Source organism: Quercus lobata, chromosome 5, assembly GCF_001633185.2.
Source record: "Quercus lobata isolate SW786 chromosome 5, ValleyOak3.0 Primary Assembly, whole genome shotgun sequence".
Taxonomy (NCBI): Eukaryota; Viridiplantae; Streptophyta; class Magnoliopsida; order Fagales; family Fagaceae; genus Quercus; species Quercus lobata.
In genome coordinates, this window is record NC_044908.1 from 68,484,838 (window position 1) to 68,506,161 (window position 21,324).

Below are 21,324 nucleotides of genomic sequence, written 5' to 3' on the forward strand. Positions count from 1 at the left end.
CTAAAATGATGTTCCATTGTTAAATCGTCATCTTGATGACGATATCTACCTCGACCTTTAGTGTAACGAGCATTCATATCAGGAATATCAATTTCATGTTGCTCACAAAATGATATAACACTAGCAAGTAAAGGCTCTCATCCATCATCTCTCAACTTTTGAATAAGTGATTTTGTAGTTGAAACTAAATGCATGACATTTAAAAGGTCTTGAGATTGTTGTTGCAAAGCTTGACAAAGAACATTAGTAATTCCCATTATCTCTTTCATCAAATGCAAGATTAAAATAAATTCAAATGATGTTAACACTTGATAAGCTCCCTCGGCATCACCGCATTGTTTATAATTAGCCCCTTCCTCAGAAATAGTGTTAATAACTTTGCAAGTAGCATCAAACATTTTAATCAAACTACAAATAGATTGAAAATGAGATCCCCACCTAGTATCTCCGGCTCGTTGCAAAGTACCAATCTGGTTTGCACCTCTTCCAGTCTCAATTTCATTAGAAGCAATCATATTCTCAACTTGTTCTGCTTGAGCATGTTGCAATTCATCATTACGCTTACTAGAACCAACAACAATATTGATAATATTGACCAAATGATCAAAGAATTGATGAACATCTTTCACTTTTCTAGATGCTGTAACTAGAGCTAATTGCAACCTATGAGCCATACAATGTACATAATAGACATATGGACAATCTTTAAGAAAAAGAGCTTGTAATCCATTCCATTCACCACGCATGTTACTAGTCCCATCATATCCTTGACCTCGAATATTTTTAATGTGGAGGTTATAACGAGAAAGGACAACACATATCTCATTCTTTAAAGTCAATTCAGTAGTGTCTCTAACATGCACAACATAAAAAAAAAACGCTCTTTAATAAAACCTTCTTTATCAACAAATCTCAAAATGATGGGCATTTGCTCTCTCTTCGACTCATCCCGAGTTTCATCAACAAGAATGCAGAATTTTGCATCTCCAATTTCTTCACGAATAGCATTTCGCATATTATTAGCAAGAATATGCAAAATCTCCTTTTGAATTGTGGGTGATGTATATTTGGCATTTCCAGGAGCATTTTTCAAGACAACACTAGCTACTTTGTCATTGAAAGTTGATGTCAATTTTATCAATTCAATAAAATTGCCTCTATTTTTTGAATCAAGGCTTTCATCATGACCTCTAAAAGCACAAGCTTGGAATGCTAGCCATCGAGCACACTCTATTGAGGTTTTGAGCCGCAACCGATTATTCTCTAATTCTTTTGACGTTTGTTTCTCAATTAGCTTGTCAATATGTCGTGAATAATTCTATAAATCCTCGCAACATTTCATAGCATTTTTATGTGGAGAGTTTGGTTCTTTCCCTTCATGACGAATTAAAGGAAAATTCATTCCATCTTTCACCTTTTTCCAATTATTAAAACCTGTTGAAATGAATACATCTGATCCGGGACGACCTATTGGTTTCTTACTAAAAAGGTAGCAAGGTAGACAATATAATGCATCCGTTGTAGGTGAGTATTCCAACCAATCCTTATGTGAAACAAACCATGAAGGTTGAAATCGACGACGATGAGTATCATCATTGTATGGACAGACTATATCTTCAGGTTGGTATGGACATTTTATGAGATAAGCTCGTCGAATTTCATCTTGTTTGTTGATAGGAAATTCACATATTTGTTTACGTGTTCCTGGATCACGATTTATCTCTTCAGATTGAAGTTTTGGACATTTGGAGGTGTGTTCATCAGGTATCGAAGTATTAACATTTGTTTCTATAGCCACGGGTGTCCTAATTTCTGAATTGCTAACATCTTTTTTCTTAAAGAATGCATCAATTGTTTTTCGTTTGCTCATAATTCTTTTAGCTTTAAGAATATGACTCAATTAACCTGAAAAGAATTTTAAAAAATAAAATTTTAATTAGAAATTTTTGCTTAGTTATATGAATATTATTCATACTCAAGGAAGAAACAAAATTTTCACTATAATTTAAACAGTCAACCCATTTTTAATACAACTTTAATTAATAATAACCCCTCAAATAATTTAATTTATTTATCTTTTATAATGCATTGGTTAATTTAATTATATAACTTTAATTATTGTTGTTTAGCATAACAATAAACTATATTGCTTTAATTTATTTATCATTAATTATAATGCTTTAATCCTAGTTAGTAATTACGCAATATAGTTTTAATTTATTTGTCATTAATTTTAGCATAACATATCCTTTGTTACAATTCCTAAAATATAGCAATAAATAATTAAACAATTCTTAAAAAATTGCAATAAATAATAGTTAATAATTTAATTATTAACTTTTGAATAAATATTAATTATTATTTAATAATGTTGGTTTATACTAAAAACCAACACATTGACCATTGACCAACAATGAGGAATAACCGGATAAGATAAAGACAAACAGGAAAAAGAAAAAAAAAAAAAATCAACCAATGAATGATTGAGATGTATTCAGCCAAAAAAATAAAAAGAATGAGTGAGAATGTGAGATGATATTAAAGTTAAAAGAATAAAAGGGCAGAACAAGATTCATAAACAGCCTAAACCATTCGGTGAGAGAGAGAGAGAGAGAGAGAGAGAGAGAGAGAGTCAAAGAGAAAAACCAGTTGAGGGAGGGCCGGACTGCCGGAGCCGGAGCCGAAGCGGAGGAAGCAACTAGTCAACGGCAGATCTCCGACAGCGATGAGTGATGACCGATCTACCGTCTGGCGTCGACGATCTACAAAGATTTCGTTCAATTTTTCATTTTAGTGACAATGAGATAAAGAGAGAGAGAAAAAGAGAGAAATACCTTGAGGGAGGGCCGGAGGGAGCACCGGAGCAGAGGCCGATCTCCGATCTGCGATGAGGGGCGAGCGATGACGGCGACGACGAGCGAGCTGCGGCGTCGCGGCGACGTGACCGTGGGTCTGCTGGGGTTTGGTTTTTATTTGTGTATTTGGGAATTTTTTTTTTTTAGATAAAAACCTCTGTCTCTCTGTGTTCGTTGTGTTTCCCTCTGTGTTTGGTTTGCTGTTGAGTGTTGAGTTTGGTTTGCTGTTGAGCTTGGTTTGCTCTGTATAGACAGTATCGGGCATTGTGGTATCTGCCACCGATTTGATCTCTCTGCCAGCGACGTGATGGGTGGATTTTCTGATTCTCTGTAATATTATATATATATATATATATTTTTTTTTTCGGTTGAGAAGCGTGGGCTTGCCGTGAGCGAGCTACTGGCTCACCGTGGGCTTAGCTTGCCATGGGCTTCTCTGTGAATTTTTTTTTTTTTTTTTTTTTTTTTTTTTTTTTTTTGGCTTGAAAGTAGAACAGATAATTTTTTTTTTTTTTTTTTTTAAATCTGAGGATGTTACTAATTTTTGATTGAGGCCTGGGAGAATGGGTGAGAAATTGGGAGGGGGGGCTGGCTGCCTAAGGTTGGGGGGGCCTAATTATTTTTTCTTCATAGTCTAATGGGAAAATTTTTTTTTTTTTTTGCAGGGGCCTCGGCCCCCCCCAAGCCACTATGTGGCTCCGCCCCTGAATCCAAGTCAACTTTGCATCGGCTACCAGAATATGTGGAATTTCAATAAAAGCCACCTGCAGCAACAGTATAGCACTCACAGCCAACAAAAACAAGGGGTTACGATGAAGCACATTCTTAGTTCCCAGTTGTCTTGCATTAATAATGTTACAGACTTGGCAGAGGACAAAAATATTGAAGATAATGGTATTACTGTCCTTCTTATTAATGCCAATGATGGTTTGCCCTTTGAACTGGCATGTCACTAAGACGCCAAGTTGATACAGAGCTTGGATGACAACTTTCTCCATCTGGCCATGTTGATAAGTGGTTCAGTTTTTCTCAATGGTGGCTTTTCTATCAGTTCCTTTGATGGTGTCTCAGTCAATAATCCAAGGCCACCAAGAAGAGTCACAACAAAGTTTGCCCAGACTAATTGGATGGTCGTAATTGGAGAATCTCCGCAAAACATTGTTGTGATAGAGGTTATCAACAACCCTGATATATTCATGGTGAGCTCAAGTTGCATATACTTGCGAATATTGTCATAAATACATCTTCCGCATCTGACAAGAGTCACAAGACTGTCCAAGAAACTGAGATTTCCATCCACGATGATGATGTCAGAACTTTGCCTAACCATTTCAGTGCTGAAAGTCTGTATAGTGATCCCTACATCAGCTTCCTTTAGTGCTGGAATCATATTTGTTTTAATTCCAACCATTGCTACTGTGTGACCTTTTTTCTTCAAACATTGCACTAGAAGGAGCTTGTCAGAAGGGATTAAACTTCCATTAAGATGATTTTATCCACTTCATCCATCTGCTTGTCGTTGATGTAATTTTGAAAATCTTTAGCCTCAAGCTTCAATTTATCTGCATTGGGAAGTAGTCCACACTTGCAAGCTATGTCTTCCAATATTGAGACATCATCTTCTGAAACCAGTATGATATTAACTCCAGCATTTATCCAAGCTTCTATTTCTCTTTTTGTCGAGTCAGCCGCCTCTGAGTTTATTGATCGCCAACCACTTTTGTCAATACAGACAGTTGTGACTGAATTCATGGTGAGACAAGCCAAGGGTTCTTGAACAGTGGCCTTGCCAAATAGCATCTTCTTATTCCAATAACCAGTGGCAAGAGTGACTACAAAAGGTATCCCTTCTGTGACACCAAACAGAAACTTAAGAATTGAAGTTGATAACGTGTTGAACTTCCCATTTGGTGTCAAGAAAATTTTCTTATTCGTATCCATGATCTCTTTACTTGCAATCAGTGGCGACTCCAGGAATTTTGTCCAGGGTGTTCCTATTCCACTTTAAAAAAATTTCGGGTGTTTCAGGACGTTTCGGTAAATACTGGCCAAAATTCAAGATTTGGACTTAAAAAAAAAAAAAAAATTCTTAAAACCAAAACAAATTTGCATTCTGTACACCGAAAAACCTCAAAAGGAAAAACAAAATGAAAAGAAAATAAATAAATAAAGGAACTTGTACAATAAACTATAAGTTCATTTGAAATATTAATAAAATTATTAATTATTATTGTTTAGTTGTTTCATAAATTTGTTTGCCTTTTATAAATTATAATTTGTTGTATTGTTATTTTATTAATTATTAAATTATTAATTATTATTTAGCCTAATATAATTTAATTTGTTTATCTTTTATAATATATTAGTTAATTAAATTATTAATTATTAGTGTTTAATTGCTTCATTAATATTTTTTTACTAACTACTAGCAGTCTAGCTAGCACACACCACCATAATTTAAATTTTTTTTATAATGTATAAAGACAATTAATTATGCCTCATCCTGATGCCCCTGTCAATTAGAAAATTTCACAATCACACCTTACACTAAAACACACACACCAACACCAACAGATAAGATAAACTGAAAAGCCAAATTCAAAAAGTAAAAAACAAACAAAAAAAAAAAATTAGTAAAGCTAAAGTTCTGTTCGACCAATCACAGACAAAAAAAATTGAATAAAGCTAAAGTTCATTCATTTCCTAAGAGAGAGAGTTTCATAATTTTCATTCATTTCAGTTTAGTTAGAGAGAGAGAGAGAGAGAGAGAGAAATGAAATACCTGGAGGTAGGGAGCACCGAAGCAGCTGAGCAGGGAGCAAGCGATCCGATCTCAAGCGGCGTTGACGACGACGACGTGGAGGGGCGAGCGACGACGGGCGGAGGGGGGAGCGAGCGATCCGATGAACCTTGAGATCTTCGTCTGTTGCTCGGAGCAAGCGAGCGAGCGATCCAATCTCAAGCGGCGACAGCATTGAAAAGAACCCATTGCTCTGTCTTTAGGTTTGGATTGGATTTTAGTGATTTTTTTTTTTTTTTTTTTGATACTTTAGTGATTTCTGAAATACGGCGTTGAAATGAAATACTTTAGTATTTTCTAATTTAGACCTTTAGGACTGAGGCGTTGCTCTGTGTTTTTTTTTTTTTTTGGGAGAATCTGTGGGTTTGCTATGTTGGGCTTGCTGTGGGCTCTGTTACAATTTTTTTATTTTATTTGAGGGTGTTCCTAATACAGAGGAAATTAAAAAAAAATTAAAAAAATTTAGGATTTTTTTCAGGTCAGGGTGTTCCTAGGAACACCCTAAGTTGTAAGTGGCGCCGCCACTGCTTGCAATTGCTTTCCCCTTGAGGTCTGGGAGGTTAAAATGAAATCTTTTCTTTTGAAGCATAAAATGGAAGAAGAATACTACAAGGATGAGGATGGAGAGTAAAAGCCCTGTAATTTGTATGCCAGTGTTCAGCATATCAAGTTGCACTAGTAATGGGATCTTGTTGAGGGCGCCATAGGTAACCTTCTTTAACAAGTCACCCAATGTCGTGTTCATGCCCACTGATGTAACTAGCATGCGACCTTTTCCATCAATTACCTTTGGACCATGGAACAGAAATGGGTTTTCGTTGTTAATGGTGGAGTCAAGATCATCATCCAGTTTTATGTATTCACCAACTACGAGCAAACCATCAGCAGGGACTAGAGATCCCCTCTCGAGGCATACTATGTCACCCAACCAAACATCTGAGATGGATACTTTCTGTAACATCCCGTTAGTTAAAAAAAAAAAAAAGTAAGTCAATATTTTGTGGACCACAGGTGCCCCCACCTAACCCCACTACCCATCATTCTCATTCACTCAATTTCATCCACATCTCTTCTCTCTTTTGGCCGGCCCTCTCTTTTCTTTCTTTCATTTTCTCTCTTTTCATTTTACTGAAACACACACACTCACCCGCCAGCCTCCACTCCAAAACACACCATCTCACCATCATTTTTCCGGCAAGATCACCGGAAAAATACTTAGAAACTCCAAAGCATCTTCATCATTTTATTTGAGGTAAAAGTTCAAATCTTTTTTTGATGGGTATTATGTTCTTATTTGAGGTTATTTTACCCAAATTTTAATAATGTTATTCATGTGATTTAAGAGCTTTGGAAATGATATTCATGTGTTTATATGTATGGGTTTTGGTCTTGGTGGATGTATTTGATGAGTGAGTTCATGATTTTTACAATGATGGCTATCTAAGGCTTGTTATGATGAAAATTTAGAGGTTTTGAGTTATAATATGTGATAGATGATGAATATAATTTTTATTGATTATTTGGAGCTAGTTAAAGATTTAAATTGTTTATCTTGGAGAAAATTATGATTTTGGTGTCATGGGTCACTTGATGATGTTATAAAAATCTTGTAGGAAGCACTTGTAGAGTGTGGAGGTTTTGATGTTAGATATGACACCTTGAAAGATTTATGAGTATAAATGGGAGTCTATGCCTTGCAAATTAAAGTGTTTTGAGAAATTTTGGAAGTAGAATACATTACATGTGAGGTTGAATACTACGGTTGCCTAATTGAGTTCTTACTTGGCAATTCCTAATTTGTAGTTAGATACAATTTCAAGCTTTGTGCTCATTGTGATAGATTTGCTTGACATTGTTTAGGTTCTAGCTAATCTCCCCTTGGAGCTTGGAGAATTAGGATTTTGCGGTTGCGAGGTAAGTAGCTTTTTAATGGGTATTTTTGAAAAATAACCATGTCTTATAAATGTTGTTTTTGAGTCAAACACATTTTGGAAAATGATATATATGGATATATGCTTTCTTAAAAGTATTGTGTTGTGACCCTTACTATATATGAAAAATGCATCATATTTGGTATTGCATTTGAGGAAATGCATGAATTGTTGATATGAAAAAATGAGCATTTTTATTTAATCTTTGATAAGAAAATTATTGATTTTATGGTGTATTGAAAAATTTAAAGATGCTTATTTTGTCTTGTATTATTTGAGAAATTGTTAGAAAATCTTTTGACAAGAATGAAGTTTGAAAACCTTACAAACTTTATAGAAGTTATATTATTTAAGGTTTTTCTAAAACTACTTGGATATGAACTATGTGTTTCAAAGTAAGGTAACCTGTGAGTTTATGTGATTTTAGCCCTATGCCATGTGTAATTTTACGGTGATCACCCGATTTGGTTTTCGTAGTCTTTGTGACAATGGAATCAAATTTAGGTCAGTGCCCTTTCACTTTGGATGATGTTTTCTTCCCTACTGTCCATAGGGGGAAGAGGTTCCTTAATTGTGTGTGGGTGAGGCTGCTGTCCATGGGGCCAAGAGATCACATGCAAGAGAGGTCCTATTTGACGTGCTCTCTCTGTTGTCCATGGGGGGAGAGAAAAACCTTGAGGGTATGGGTGAGGCTGCTGTCTATGGGGCCAAGAGTCTGCATACCAAAGAAGACAATATCATGCCAGTTGTAAATGGGTGGATTCCCTGACTAGTTTATGTGGTAGTGTGGTAGATTTGTGATAATTTATTATATGTTAGATATTACGGTTTTAGAAATTATATTGCTGATGCTCAAAGATTATAGTATATAGTTTCAATGTATTTACTTTGAGAAACTTTGTGCTTCATTATGTAATCATTCTTGTCATATTGTTATTATTAAAGATGAAACTTGCATTTCCCCCACCCCCATTAATGTGCTACTTATTGGGTTCTGTCTCATTCTATTATTTTTATAAACTTTTCAGATATGGCAACAATCTTTTGAGACAGCTTTTTGGTGGCTAATAGTAGTTAGACTAATTACTGATAGAGGCTGAATTTTTGTAATGGATATATTAGATGGAGTACATCTTAGACTAGGCTTGACTCATTCTTTTGTATATTATAGTGGTTATGACTGTATTTCCATTGATGGGACAAGCTGTCGTTATGTGATTGTTTTATTTAGACCTCTATTCTTTTATGGTCAATGGTCCCTATAATTAATGCTTAGAGCTCTGACTTACTCTGAGAGTATATGTTATGAGATTATCATGATGATTCTTGATGTTGGCACTTGTTAGGATTTATGTTGATTCAATTGTCAAAAAAGAAAAAAAAAAAATTTATAGGTACTTGAGACGTCTTTCTCATGACTCGGACCCTTTGGGATTTGGGGCGTGACACTTTCTGCGAGCTTCCCCCTCTAATGACCTTAACTTCCACTTGGCGCATTTTCGAAGTATTCTGCCTTCTTGACATCTGCCGCGAACGTTCGAGCCGAAGTTCCCGTAGGGAATGAATAACCACAAGCACCACGATGAAAAGAATTGTGATGACACTTTTATGCCAATCGTTTGGACTTTTCATAACGATCCCAAAGCCAAGTAACAGCATTGCATACACGAAGAGAAGAAAAATAATCCAATCATTGCATGTTTTCAAGAGTGATTTGAAGCAGCCTCGTGCAGGAGTCTGTGTTAGGGAGGGTGATGAATTAACAATATCTATGCGTTGAGTACATGGATCTTGCTTAAGACCAGGGATTCCCTTCTTTAAATCAGTACCTAAAGCCTCTGCAATTCTTTGGATGCCTCCAAAATTTTATATTGAATCAAAGTTCTTCTCCTTTACCATCTTGGCAATATATGCTTGTTGGAGTTTTACATCACAGATACAGTTGTCTTTCTTACCATCCAAATTTACAGTAATGGAGACTTGAGCTGATGCAGATGAGATTTCCAAATCCTGAGAAATAACAATAAGATGATATATTAGAGTTTTGCAAATAACATAATTATTTACAATACAATACAATATACCAAAAAAAAAAAAAAAAAATCTGTGACCTAACTCAATGAAATTGTTGCGTGCCATACTGCCATGCGTAACTCATTTGGGAGCAAAATGATGCGAAAATTTACAAAACATAGTTTCTATCTTTTCATGTTTTCTCTTCAAGAAAACATTTAATAACTCAAATGATCAAAAATGCTAATTAATCCTTATGCTTAATATGTGAACAATTGTTTTCATTATCAAGTTAAAATCTTCATCTTATTTAGCCCAGAAGAATAAATAATCATAATCTGAAACTTGATTCGAAGATGCTAGACTTGACAATTCTAATTGAGAACTACCAGTCTACCACTGTACTTTTCCGCATGGCAATGTTAAGGCAGCTTCTTATGGAAATAGAATATTAAAGTAGCACTCTAGTCTTTTATGTTCTTTTTTTTGGATAATAAATTGGTTCATTATATAAATATAACCCTATTTTTTGGTGAAGAATTTGATATAAATAAATAAATAAAACACACACTTTTTGATGTGAAATATACCCAATACCCTACACTTTCACACCAAATTTCTATATTTTACAAATGATATGAAAGAATAAAAACATAATGTGGAAGAATGTGAACATGATGTGGAAGAATGTGAACACTATTAGATGTAAAATAATAATTTCCTTGAAATAAAACCCATGCCAAAATACTAACGAGTACTTACTATTCTCTAAGTGTTTTTTTGGTCATGGACTAATTGCATGGGATGCTCCCATGATATCAATAGAAAGATCAAATTGATTGAATGACCAAAAACTAAGGCAAGTTTGGTTTATTAAATGGAGAGGCAATAATAATCTTTACTATATATTAAATATAAAAGATAATGTAATGAACTATTACATTTATAGTTATTTTTTTATACAATATTTTTGGTCATTTTGGAGAGGAGTAGTTACTTCTCAATTTAAAGAATAACTATTTTTAAGAAACAACTATTCCCTACAATAAATATGGAACCAAATAATCAAATAACTATTTCACATAAATAATAATTCATTAAAGGACCTATTACAGCATAACAAGCATGCCCCAGGAGTCAACGTTACAAGTTACAAGTTGCACTAAAGATTTTATTTTCAATGTGTAATTAATCAAAGATCTTGCGATTAATTATAAATGAATATAGTTTCCATTTCTTGTTTATGAAAGGAAAGGTTACTAGAAAATTTTGAGATGTTATGTAAAGCGGAAACTGTTAACATAAAAAGAAATAAAAAAGAATAATAATAAAAGCATTTTTCTACGCATGCTTTTTCTTTAGAAATGGATGATGAGAGAAATATTTCATTGTATGTGTTGCTTTGTCCTCCTTTATATATAGAAAACCAAATGGTATGATGCCAAAATATACAACTCTTTGACTTTAATGACTTTTGAGTTTTGACATAGATGTAGACTGAATCTACTATGGACACTTATTTTGAGTTAGGTCTGACCGAATATTTTGAACACAACCTAATGTTTTTCTAAGATAAATCATTTTCACTTTTATGGAGCAATTTTTTTTCGGGAAAAAGTAGTACTTTTTAACATTTCAGGTCGTATTTTAATATATATATATATATATATATATGGTAAAAACATGTACCAGAAGTTCCAAAACACCTATAAAAAATAAAAATAATTAAAAAAGGAGAAAAAGAACTTGGAGTCTTTTGACTCAATATTGTAAAAATGAGAGTTTATTGGATTTATGTGTACTGTGCAAAGTTTTTTAGGTAAATGAGGAGAGATGCAAATTTCGGTATTAGTGTTGTCGAAATACAAGTAAAAGAAGAGAGAGAAACTGAAAAATCTGACATAATTTTGATATTTCGGTAAAGATGTTGCCGAAATTCAAGGAAAAGGTTAAGGGAGAAACTGACATCAATTTCGTTATCAATTGGATTGTTGAAATTCAATTGCCATTTTGCTTTTGTTAGATTCTTTTTTTTCGTTACTTTTCCGTTTGGTTAGTTTCTTCATAGTTTATTTTTGTTTTAAAAAAAAAAAGATAAGCAACCCAAGGTGATTGAACCTTTGAGCAAGGGTTATTCCATGTAAGAAGCAGCCAGTAGACTACTGCACAACATGTTTAATCTATATGGAAACTAAATTAATTTATTCTAAAACTGATAGATATTTCAAGTTTTCAAAAACACAAAAAGACACTTTTTTTTTTTTTTTTTTTTATACTTTCCAAAAATTGATGGTTATGATAACAAGAATGGTAAATTGAAATTATAGTTCATCCACGATGATCTCAAAATTAATTAATATTAACTAAATAAAAATAAAATTTTTGTAAAAACTAGTAACTTAATTAAAAAGAATAAAGTTTAGTTACAAAATAAGTTGTAGCCTAATGTTATAACCTTATTCAATAAATTTTTATTGGGGGTGAATTTTGACAAATTCATCAATGGATTACATCTTCTTTTTATATCCTCTATGCTTGCAAAATTTTTAGGAAATTAAAGATCAATAGCTATATCATCAATAAAGTATTTAAATTACAAATTTTTGTAATTTAAAATTATGCATAAAATATAAGCTTATAGATTGTGGGGGCCAGTTAATCAGGATGTACTGTTAAGGCAGTGCTAACTGGGCCTATGGCTCGATCTGAGGACATTAGACCATCTGAGGAGGTCCAAATAAGATAATAAGGAGAACGGAGTGAAGAGAGGAGTAGAGATAATATTAGATAAGTCTAACTAGCATCCGAGGATAAAAGTCATCTCGGCAACAAGTGTCCGAGGTCAGTACAAGTGCCATATCATCATGGACTTACTTCGAAGTTACATCATCACTAAGAGTTAGACGTCGGACAAGGGATAAGAAAGGAGAAGGGCAACAAATATCTTCAAAAAGCTGCTACCTCCGCATTAAATGACTCCCAACTAACTCTCTGGCCACATTAATGTAGAAGTAACGCCTAAACAGTGATCAAGCAGCCTTACAGCACCAGTTGATAGTTCTGAGAAGTGCTGGATGGGACAGGAAGGAGTTTCCCGCATCTAACCTACACGTGTGTGGTAGTGATGACACCAAGACTGGAGTATATAACATGGAAAGATGTACCAAAAGAAAGAAGGAGAAAAAATAAAGGATTATCTAAGAACATGACTGTGCACTCTGGTATAACATTATTGTTCAACAAGATAATATAATACAAACTCCTTGAATTATTCTGAGGACAGATTTTCTAATCTTACTTGAGTCTAACAGTCTTAAACTACCAAATTTAATTATTTTTCTTCTGGAATAGATCTAGTTCTTTCATTCACGCTCTACAAATTTATTGTTTGGGCCACTTAGGTTTGAGCCCAATCCTATTTTGGGTCCAATCCAATTTCAATCCTTACAATTAGCGCCGTCTGTGGGAAGAGCTTGATATAGTCTAAAGGAGATTTGGTTACAATGTTCACAATGGAGGAGGCAGGTCTACATCAGGCAGCAGCAGGACCACACCATATAGATGTTGATCTACATCAAGTAGAATCAAGGGGTTCCTAGCATGGCAATCTGCGCAGGAGCCTCGAATGGAGAGGGGACCATGAGGGAAGTGTGCACACAACTTATACAAGTAAAAGTCAATCTTAAGGGGAGAGTCATGTTTCTTATGCAAAGAATGACAGAGACGTGCAACGTGAAATCGATGAGTTGAAGAGAGAGTTACATCATGCTTGGCGAAGACGTTCACCGCCTAGCTTCGAACCATCCTCTAAAGAAACAGATGGTGCTAGTTATAGATAGAGATCCAGAACTTCGCCCAGCGAGACCTTTTCCTATAAAGAAGAGCACCACTATAGACGCAGGTACAAAAGCCCACCTTGCAAAGGCTTGGGGAACGATGCCATGAACAAGGCGCTAAGTCAAGTTTCTAAATCAGCTTTCACACAGAACATAGAGGACGCAAGCCTTCCTCAGCGATTTCATCAACCCACATTTACCATTTATAATGGTTGGACAGACCCAGTAGAACACGTTAGCCATTTAAGTCAAAGGATGGCTGTTCACTCCAAAGATGAGGCTTTGATGTGTAAGGTCTTTCCATCTAGCTTGGGCCTGGTGGCGATGAGGTGGTTCAACGGTTTGAGGGCGAACTCTATCGACTCCTTCAAGAAACTCACCCGAACTTTTGGTGCTCGCTTCATTACTTGCAGCAGGGTTCCTCGGCCTCTGAGATCTTTGTTGTCTATGTCCATGCGGGAGGATGAGAATCTGAAGGCTTATTCGGATAGATACTGGGAGATATTTAATGAAATAGAAGGAGAGTACGATGATGTGGCCATTAGCACTTTCAAGGCTAATCTTCCAGCCGAGCATGATTTGAGGAAATCTCTAACTGGTAAACCTATTACTAGTGTACATCAATTGATGGATCGGATTGACAAGTACAGAAGAGTAGAAGAAGACCAATTACAGGAGAAAGCAAAGGCTAAGGTGATCCCTCATGAGAGGAGGGATTTCAGGTTGAACCTATACAATAATAACCGACCTCGAAAAGACTTTGTTGAGCAGTCAGGATCTGCTAACACCTAGGTGGTTAACGCTGTGTTTCGAGAGCCAGTTCAACAAGTACTAGAAAAGATTAAGAATGAGCCGTTTTTCAAATGGCCAAACAAAATAGCAGGAGATCCTATGAGACGCAACCAGAACCTTTATTGCCACTATCATCAGGATCATGGATACACGACTGAGGATTGTAGAAATTTATGGGACCATTTAGACCATTTAGTCTGAGAAGGGAAGTTGAAGCAACTCTTGCATCATTCCAGTGGTCGGGTAAACCAAGCAAGCTCCGAGCTTTGGGGAGATGCTTCTTCAAGACTCCCCCTTGGCATAATAAATGTTATTTTTGCTACCCTGGGGAGGACTGGATCTTGTCCGTCTAGGGTAATGTCGGTATCTTGTTCTCAAGCTGAAGAGTCTAGCACAATGTCTAAGAGAGCCAAGTTGGGCATCTCGTTAGTGTTCGGTTTTTCAGGTGAGGACCAGATTGGAACCATACAACCCTATGATGATGCTCTTGTGGTAACTCTGAGAATTGGTGGGTATTATGTAAAAAGGGTGATAATTGACCAAGACAATGCTACTGACATAATGTACCCTGAATTTTATAGGGGGTTAAATTTGAAACCTGAGAACTTGACGGCCTACAGTTCTCCTTTAGTGAGTTTTGAGGGAAAATTGGTCGTTTCTAAAGGTCAGATCAGATTACCTGTATAGACCGGTACGGATGTGGTGGAGGTGGACTTCATTGTCGTAGATGTTTTCTCTCCCTATACGGCCATTATGGGTAGACCTTGGCTTCATACCTTGAGGGCTGTCTCCTCTACTCTACACTAGAAGATGAAGTACCCATCTGGAGACTGGGTTTTGGAGAAAGTAGGAAATCAAATTGCTGTCCGACAATGCTTGGTAGCGGCTATCCAACATCGGCCTGAGGTGGAGACCTTGGCCACCGCTGATAATAGTTTATAGCAATCAGAAACCCCGACGTTACCCTTCAACGGACCAACCGACGAGGCAAAATGTGAAGATCTAGAGAGGATAATCGTTGGTTATGATCCGGAGAAATTCTTTCAAGTTGGGGCTAAACTGCTTTTGTAGGAGAAAGAGCAATTGGTTGAGTTCCTCAGAGAAAATGTTGATGTGTTCGCATGGAATGCGTATGAAGCATCGAGTATAGACCCAAGTTTCATCTGTCATCATTTAAATGTTAACCCTTCCATCACTCCAAAGAGGCAGCCACCTCGACGTCCGTCAAAAGAGCACATCGAGGCTGTTAGAAATGAAGTGGCCAAGCTCAAGCAGGCAGGAGCTATCAAGAAAGTTTTTTATCCTCAATGGTTAGCCAACATGGTGGTAGTGAAAAAGAAGACTGGGAAATTGCGAGTGTGCATAGACTTCACGGATCTCAATAAGGCCTGTCCCAAGGACCTTTTCCCTATGCCTAAGATAGACCAGTTGGTGGATGCAACAGTAGGTCATCCTCAAATGAGCTTTTTGGATGCCTTCCAAGGATATCATCAAATACCGTTAGCATTGGATGATCAAGAAAAGACAGCTTTTGTTACTCCCATTGGAAACTATCATTATAAAGTGATGTCATTTGACTTGAAAAATATAGGGTCTACTTATCAACAGATGATGACTAAAATATTCGAATCACAATTGGGCAGGAACATTGAGGTCTATATCGATGATATGGTTATGAAGAGTAAAGTGGTGTCTGGGCATGTGGGAGATCTTACGAGCATTTTTGGAATTCTGATAAAGCACAAGCTACGTCCGAATGCTTCAAAGTGTTCATTTGGTGTAAGTTTCGGAAAGTTCTTGGGATACATAGTGACTCACAAGGGAATCGAGGTGAATCCAGATCAGATTAAGACCATTAATGGCTTACAAGCACCTCGAAATCCTAAGGAGGTGCAGAAACTGACAAGAATGACTGCTGCTTTGAACTGATTTATATCTAGGTCAGCTGATAGGTGCAGACCCTTTTTCCTCTCACTACATAAATGGAAAGGATTTGAATGGAATGAAGAATGTGCTGTAGCGTTTCAGCAGTTGAAAGAGTACCTATCTCGGCCACCCATCATGTCTAGTCCTGAGGTGGATGAGGTCTTGTTTACCTATTTGGCAGTAGCCTTCCATGCAGTAAGTTTTGTTCTGATACGAGAAGATAGTGGCATCCAAAGACCAGTCTATTACGTAAGTAAGTCGCTTCATGAAGCCGAGATGCGGTACTTATCATTGGAAAAGGCTATCTTGGCAGTAGTGCATGCTACACGAAAACTCCCCCATTATTTTCAGACGCACACCGTGGTGATTCTGACTTAATTACTGCTCAAGTCCATACTTCGAAGTGCATATTATACTAGGAGGATTGTTAAATGGGGCATGATTCTAGGGGCTTTCGACATCAAATATATGCCTTGTACGTTTGTGAAAGGTGTTAGGTTCTAAAGACTTAGGTTTTTATGTATTTAGAACTCTAATGTGTATTGTTGGCAAACCATGATCAAAACAATATATTTAGTCGTGTTTAGACTTGCTCAAAGTTGGTTCGTTTATGTAAAGTTGGAATAAGCTGATGCAGGAACAATTTAAGCTTCTCGGCTTGGTTCGATCGATAGAAGCTTAGGCTCAATCAATCGAAAATCGGGTCAGAGGCATTTTTCTGCAGAATTCCAACTCAACCCTAGTTTGTTTAAAACGTTTAGGGTTTTCTAATTTGTCCTAAGTATAAAAGGCAAACCCTAGCCACGTTTTAGTGTTACTCATATTGCTGTTTGTGTAAATCTCTAGTGAAATCTAGAGGAGCTTTCCTTTACACAAATTTAGAGTTTTCAAGGAGGAGATATTATCTACACCTTGATGATCAATTCAGTTGTTGCTATTGAAGTTTAAAGAAACATAAGCAGGTGCGCTTGTATCTGGTGGTGAATCTAAAAAAGAAGGAGTCCGTGAATTCGGAGCTTGCACGTGATCATGTCAGTAAGTTCTACTGGTAGGTAGCAATAAGAAGTCGAGTGTAGGAGCTTGTAAGTCTTATTGTATGAATTTCGATTCTTTCAAGATAGTGGATTCGGGTTTACCTTGAGGATAGTTAGGTTAAATCCTCCCCAAGTTTTTACCAGTTTGGTTTCCTAGGTGATCATATCTTTAAGTTATTTATCTTTTCGTTGCTATGCATGATATGATTGTTGTGATTGTAATAACCTAGATTTATTAAATTGGACTAAGTAATAACTTGGCTAATTACCTAGGTTAATCCAATTGTATTTTTAAGGGGTCTAAAAACCATCAAGTGGTATCAGAGCGGGTTGCTCTCTTGTTGTTAATCTTTTGATCACTGAGCTGATCCTTGACCCCTGTTGTCATGGAACACAAACACCCTCTTGTTATTCCTCCTCACTTTGATGGGAATAATTATGCTTATTGGAAAGTAAGGATGAAAGCATTTCTGAAATCGATTCATGAGAGAGTTTGGAACTCCGTTGAATACGGATGGGAGAAGCCCACTACTCCTGTTAGTGAGTGGTAAACTTCTCAAAAAGAAGCAACTGCGTTCAATAGTAAGGCTATGAATGCTATCTTTAACGCTGTTTCTATGGAGGAATTTAAGAGAATTTCTAATGTTGAGGTTGCTCATATTGCTTGGAATATCCTCCAAATTGTGCATGAAGGCACAAAAGCTGTCAAAATCAACAAATTGCAGTAGTTAACTTCTAAATTTGAAAGCATTAGGATGTCTGATGATAAATCTTTTGATGAATTCTATGCTAAACTCAATGATATTGTTAATTCTGCTTTTAACTTAGGTGAAATCTATAATCAACCTAAAATTGTTAGGAAGATTCTTAGATCGTTAATTGAAGACTTTAGACCCAAGGTTACCACCATCACTGAAAGTAAGGATTTGGACTTCATTCCTGTTGATGAACTTGTAGGATTACTTCAATTTTATGAGTTAGACCTACCCAAAACTAACAAATCCAAATCAATGGCTCTTAAGTCAGTTAATGATGTTGAGATTGGTGGATTTGATGATGAGCTCTCTACTACAGAGATTGCTTACCTTGCTAAGAACTTTAGAAATTTTCTTAGGAATAGTAACAGAAAGGCAAGAGATACGAACACTACTAAACCTAGAAACTTTAGGAAGAATGATCCCACTCAGGTTAACAATAATGATAAACCTAGAGAAAAAGTAGGTCAATCTTCAAATAATTTTATGGGTCCTCAGTGTTTTGGATGTCAAGGGTATGGTCATATGAAATCTGAATATCCCACCTATTTGAAGTCTAAGGGTAAGGCTATGGCTGTAACCCTTAGTGATGGTGAAGTTTCTGATGATGAGTCTGATTGTGACGAGGATGGAAATTTTATTACTTTCACTGCTACTGCTGTAGTAAATGAGAGCATATCTGCTGAAGAGAACCCTTCTGATTGGGAACTCTCTGAGGATGCAGATCTTCAAGAGGCCTACAATAAACATTGTAAAATTGCTGTAAAGGATGCTATGAATGTTAAACTTGGCCTAAAGAAAATTGAATCTCTTGAGCTTGATAAGAAGAATTTGCTTGTAAAATTGTTTGATGTAAATGAACTTTTGAACAATGTGAAAACTGATAATATGCTATTGCTTGATAAAGTTAAATCTTTGGAACTTGATTTATCTGTTGCTAGATCTACTAGTTCTAAACTTGATCAAATGCTGAGTGTTCAAAAGTCTCCTTCTAATAAATCTAGATTAGGTTTTGTTGAAGGTATCTCTGTGTCTGCTCCCTATTCCACAAACTTTGTCCCTTCATCTTCTTCTGAACCTTCTGTGAGTGAGATTGTGAATGAAACTGTCAATCCCCCTGTGAGTAAGGTTGTCAAACCCATAGAAGTTTCATCATCTAGGAAGATTAGGGTTGATCTGAAAGAGTTTAAACCTAAGAAACCTACCCTGTCTAAGGACAAGTCACATGATAAACCTACATGGGTTTGTCATTTTTGTGGAAAGTCTGGACACATTCGTCCAAACTGTTACAAGTTGCAAGCTGCAAAGAGAGCAAACAAATCAAAAGTACTTGTGCTTTAAGCACAAGATCCTATGGTACTCATTGGTGAATTGGTAAAGGTTTTAAACCTTCTTTCCAATCCTAGAGTTGGTAATCATTCCCAAGTGAATAAGAACTCCAATGCTCATGGTGCATCTAAAAGGTTTTGGATGCAAAAGACTCGAACTAATTGAGTCTTTCTGACATGGTCCTTGTGCTTCGTTGTTATATCGTTTGTGACCTTTTGTTCTTTAGTTTTGTGTTTTTTTTTCCTTCTTTGTTTCTAGGATTTGCATTGCATAACATTCATGCATTTCATTCTAACTGTTTTTTTTTTTTTTTTTTACAATAATTTTTTTTTTTTTTAAAAAAAGGGAGAAGAAAAAGAAAGCAAATTTTGTTTTGCACTATTTTCTTGGTTTTTGAGAACAAGGTTGGTCAATTTATTTTCACATAACGTGTCTTTTGTACCTTGTTTAGCTTTGATGAGCTTATTTATTGCACTTTACTCGTTGAAGTTTTATAGTGCATGTTGTGTGGGAAAGATGTTTATAGTTTTGATCACTTTGTCTTGATCTTGAAGTCACATTTTTTTTTACTGTTGAACTTGAACTTTTAGAGAAAGGCATAAATAACCATCTCATCATTGTTCACTAGCCAATCATGAACACCTTAGTGCATATTGTAAGATTTTGTGCTCGAGAAAGTGTAGCACATGCACAAAAAGAACATAAGGTGTAACCTTGGTTTAAATGCTAAAATTGGTGTGTACATTATTGGAAATTTGGGAAAATTGGGCTTCAATTCTTGTTTTTGAAAATCATATCATTACATACTCATGTATTTTGTTCCTCAATTTCAATGCTTTGAGATGTTTCTAAAACTTTTTCAAAAACTGTGTTTTCTCAAAAATTTGTGAGTCTCTGTCTATTTCGATTGATCGAGTCTGTTTTTCGATCAATCGAAATTGGTTTTTAAAATTTAGGTGAGCCTCTGTTTGTTTTGATCGATCGAATCTAATACTTCGATCAATCGAAAATTGTATGGGAAGTTTTTTAAAAACTGATTTTCAGTTGAGACAAACACTTTTTCAAAAAGTTCTTTACCTTTTCTCTCTCCATACGACTCGGTCAAGGCTCAATCTCAAATTTTTGTCGTTTTCGTCCATTCTTTTTGCAGGGTTTTCATGCATAGACTCATGCATTTTGTTGGGCTTTTTGGACCTTTTCAAATTTGGGATTTTTTTTGAATCAAGCTTCTTTTTCTGAAATTGATCATTTGGTTTTGTTCCTATATTGTTATAATCATGTTATATGATGGTTAATTTGATCAATTTGGGGTTTTATGATAAATTGAAAATTCTAGGGCTTGTATTGAACCTGATTTGGGGTTTTTTTTTGTTCAAATTGGTTCAATTGATGAAATTGGCTTGTTGTAGTGATGTAATTGATCATTATTTTATGTCATCTATCTTATGTAATGATCAATTCATCAATTTATTATAAATTGATCAAGTGGTTTTTTCAAAATTTTGGAGTTTTTGTTAGAAACTCCATGCTCAAGCCAAATTTGTGAACTTGAACTTAATTGCATTGCATTAGACCATGCATCACTATATTTAATTTGTTCATGCATCATAGAGATTTTTGTTCTATATTTTTTTTTGTGCTAACTTGCAGTCTGCCCTTGGTTTTTTTTTTTTTTTTTTGCTTTGTGTCTTGGTCCTTTTCCTAGCACCATGCATAGGAAGAGTAGAGCCCATAGGACCCCCTCCACTTCTTCTGAGTCTCCCTCTAGGAGTGAGGTGTTTAGGAATGACAAAAGCAGAAAGGCCTTTGAGAAACTGAACTGTAAGCGTAAGATTTGGGCTGAGCGTTCTGTGGTTTTAGATGAGATTGATCCAGCCATTAGGGCTAACTTTGAGTCTAGAGGTTGGTTGTCCCTATTAAAGATAGATCATCCACCCCCGACCGCCTTGATTAGAGAGTTCTTCTCGAATCTCTCTTGTCACGTCTATGATTCCAACACTCTTGTTAAGAGTTGGATACGAGGTGTTGAGTTTACCATTACTACTCGGGTAAT

The 21,324-nt window shown here is 35.8% G+C and overlaps 1 protein-coding gene and 1 long non-coding RNA gene across 2 annotated transcripts; both read left to right on the plus strand.

The window, feature by feature from the left end:
• Positions 1–6,246: 6,246 nt before the first annotated feature.
• On the plus strand, positions 6,247–8,428 carry LOC115993142. Its single transcript, XR_004092783.1, has 3 exons — positions 6,247–6,907; positions 7,516–7,569; positions 8,140–8,428. It is a non-coding gene; the product is annotated as an uncharacterized LOC115993142 (long non-coding RNA).
• Positions 8,429–13,690: 5,262 nt separating this feature from the next.
• LOC115991001 lies at positions 13,691–14,227 on the plus strand. The gene has a single exon (XM_031114759.1). It carries the CDS (start codon positions 13,691–13,693, stop codon positions 14,225–14,227), a length of 537 nt encoding a protein of 178 aa, XP_030970619.1.
• The last annotated feature ends 7,097 nt before the right edge of the window (positions 14,228–21,324 follow it).

Excerpts from the sequence above, each read along its gene's own strand:
- LOC115991001 (XM_031114759.1), top strand. The coding sequence starts at position 13,691 with ATGGCTGTTCACTCCAAAGATGAGGCTTTGATGTGTAAGGTCTTTCCA.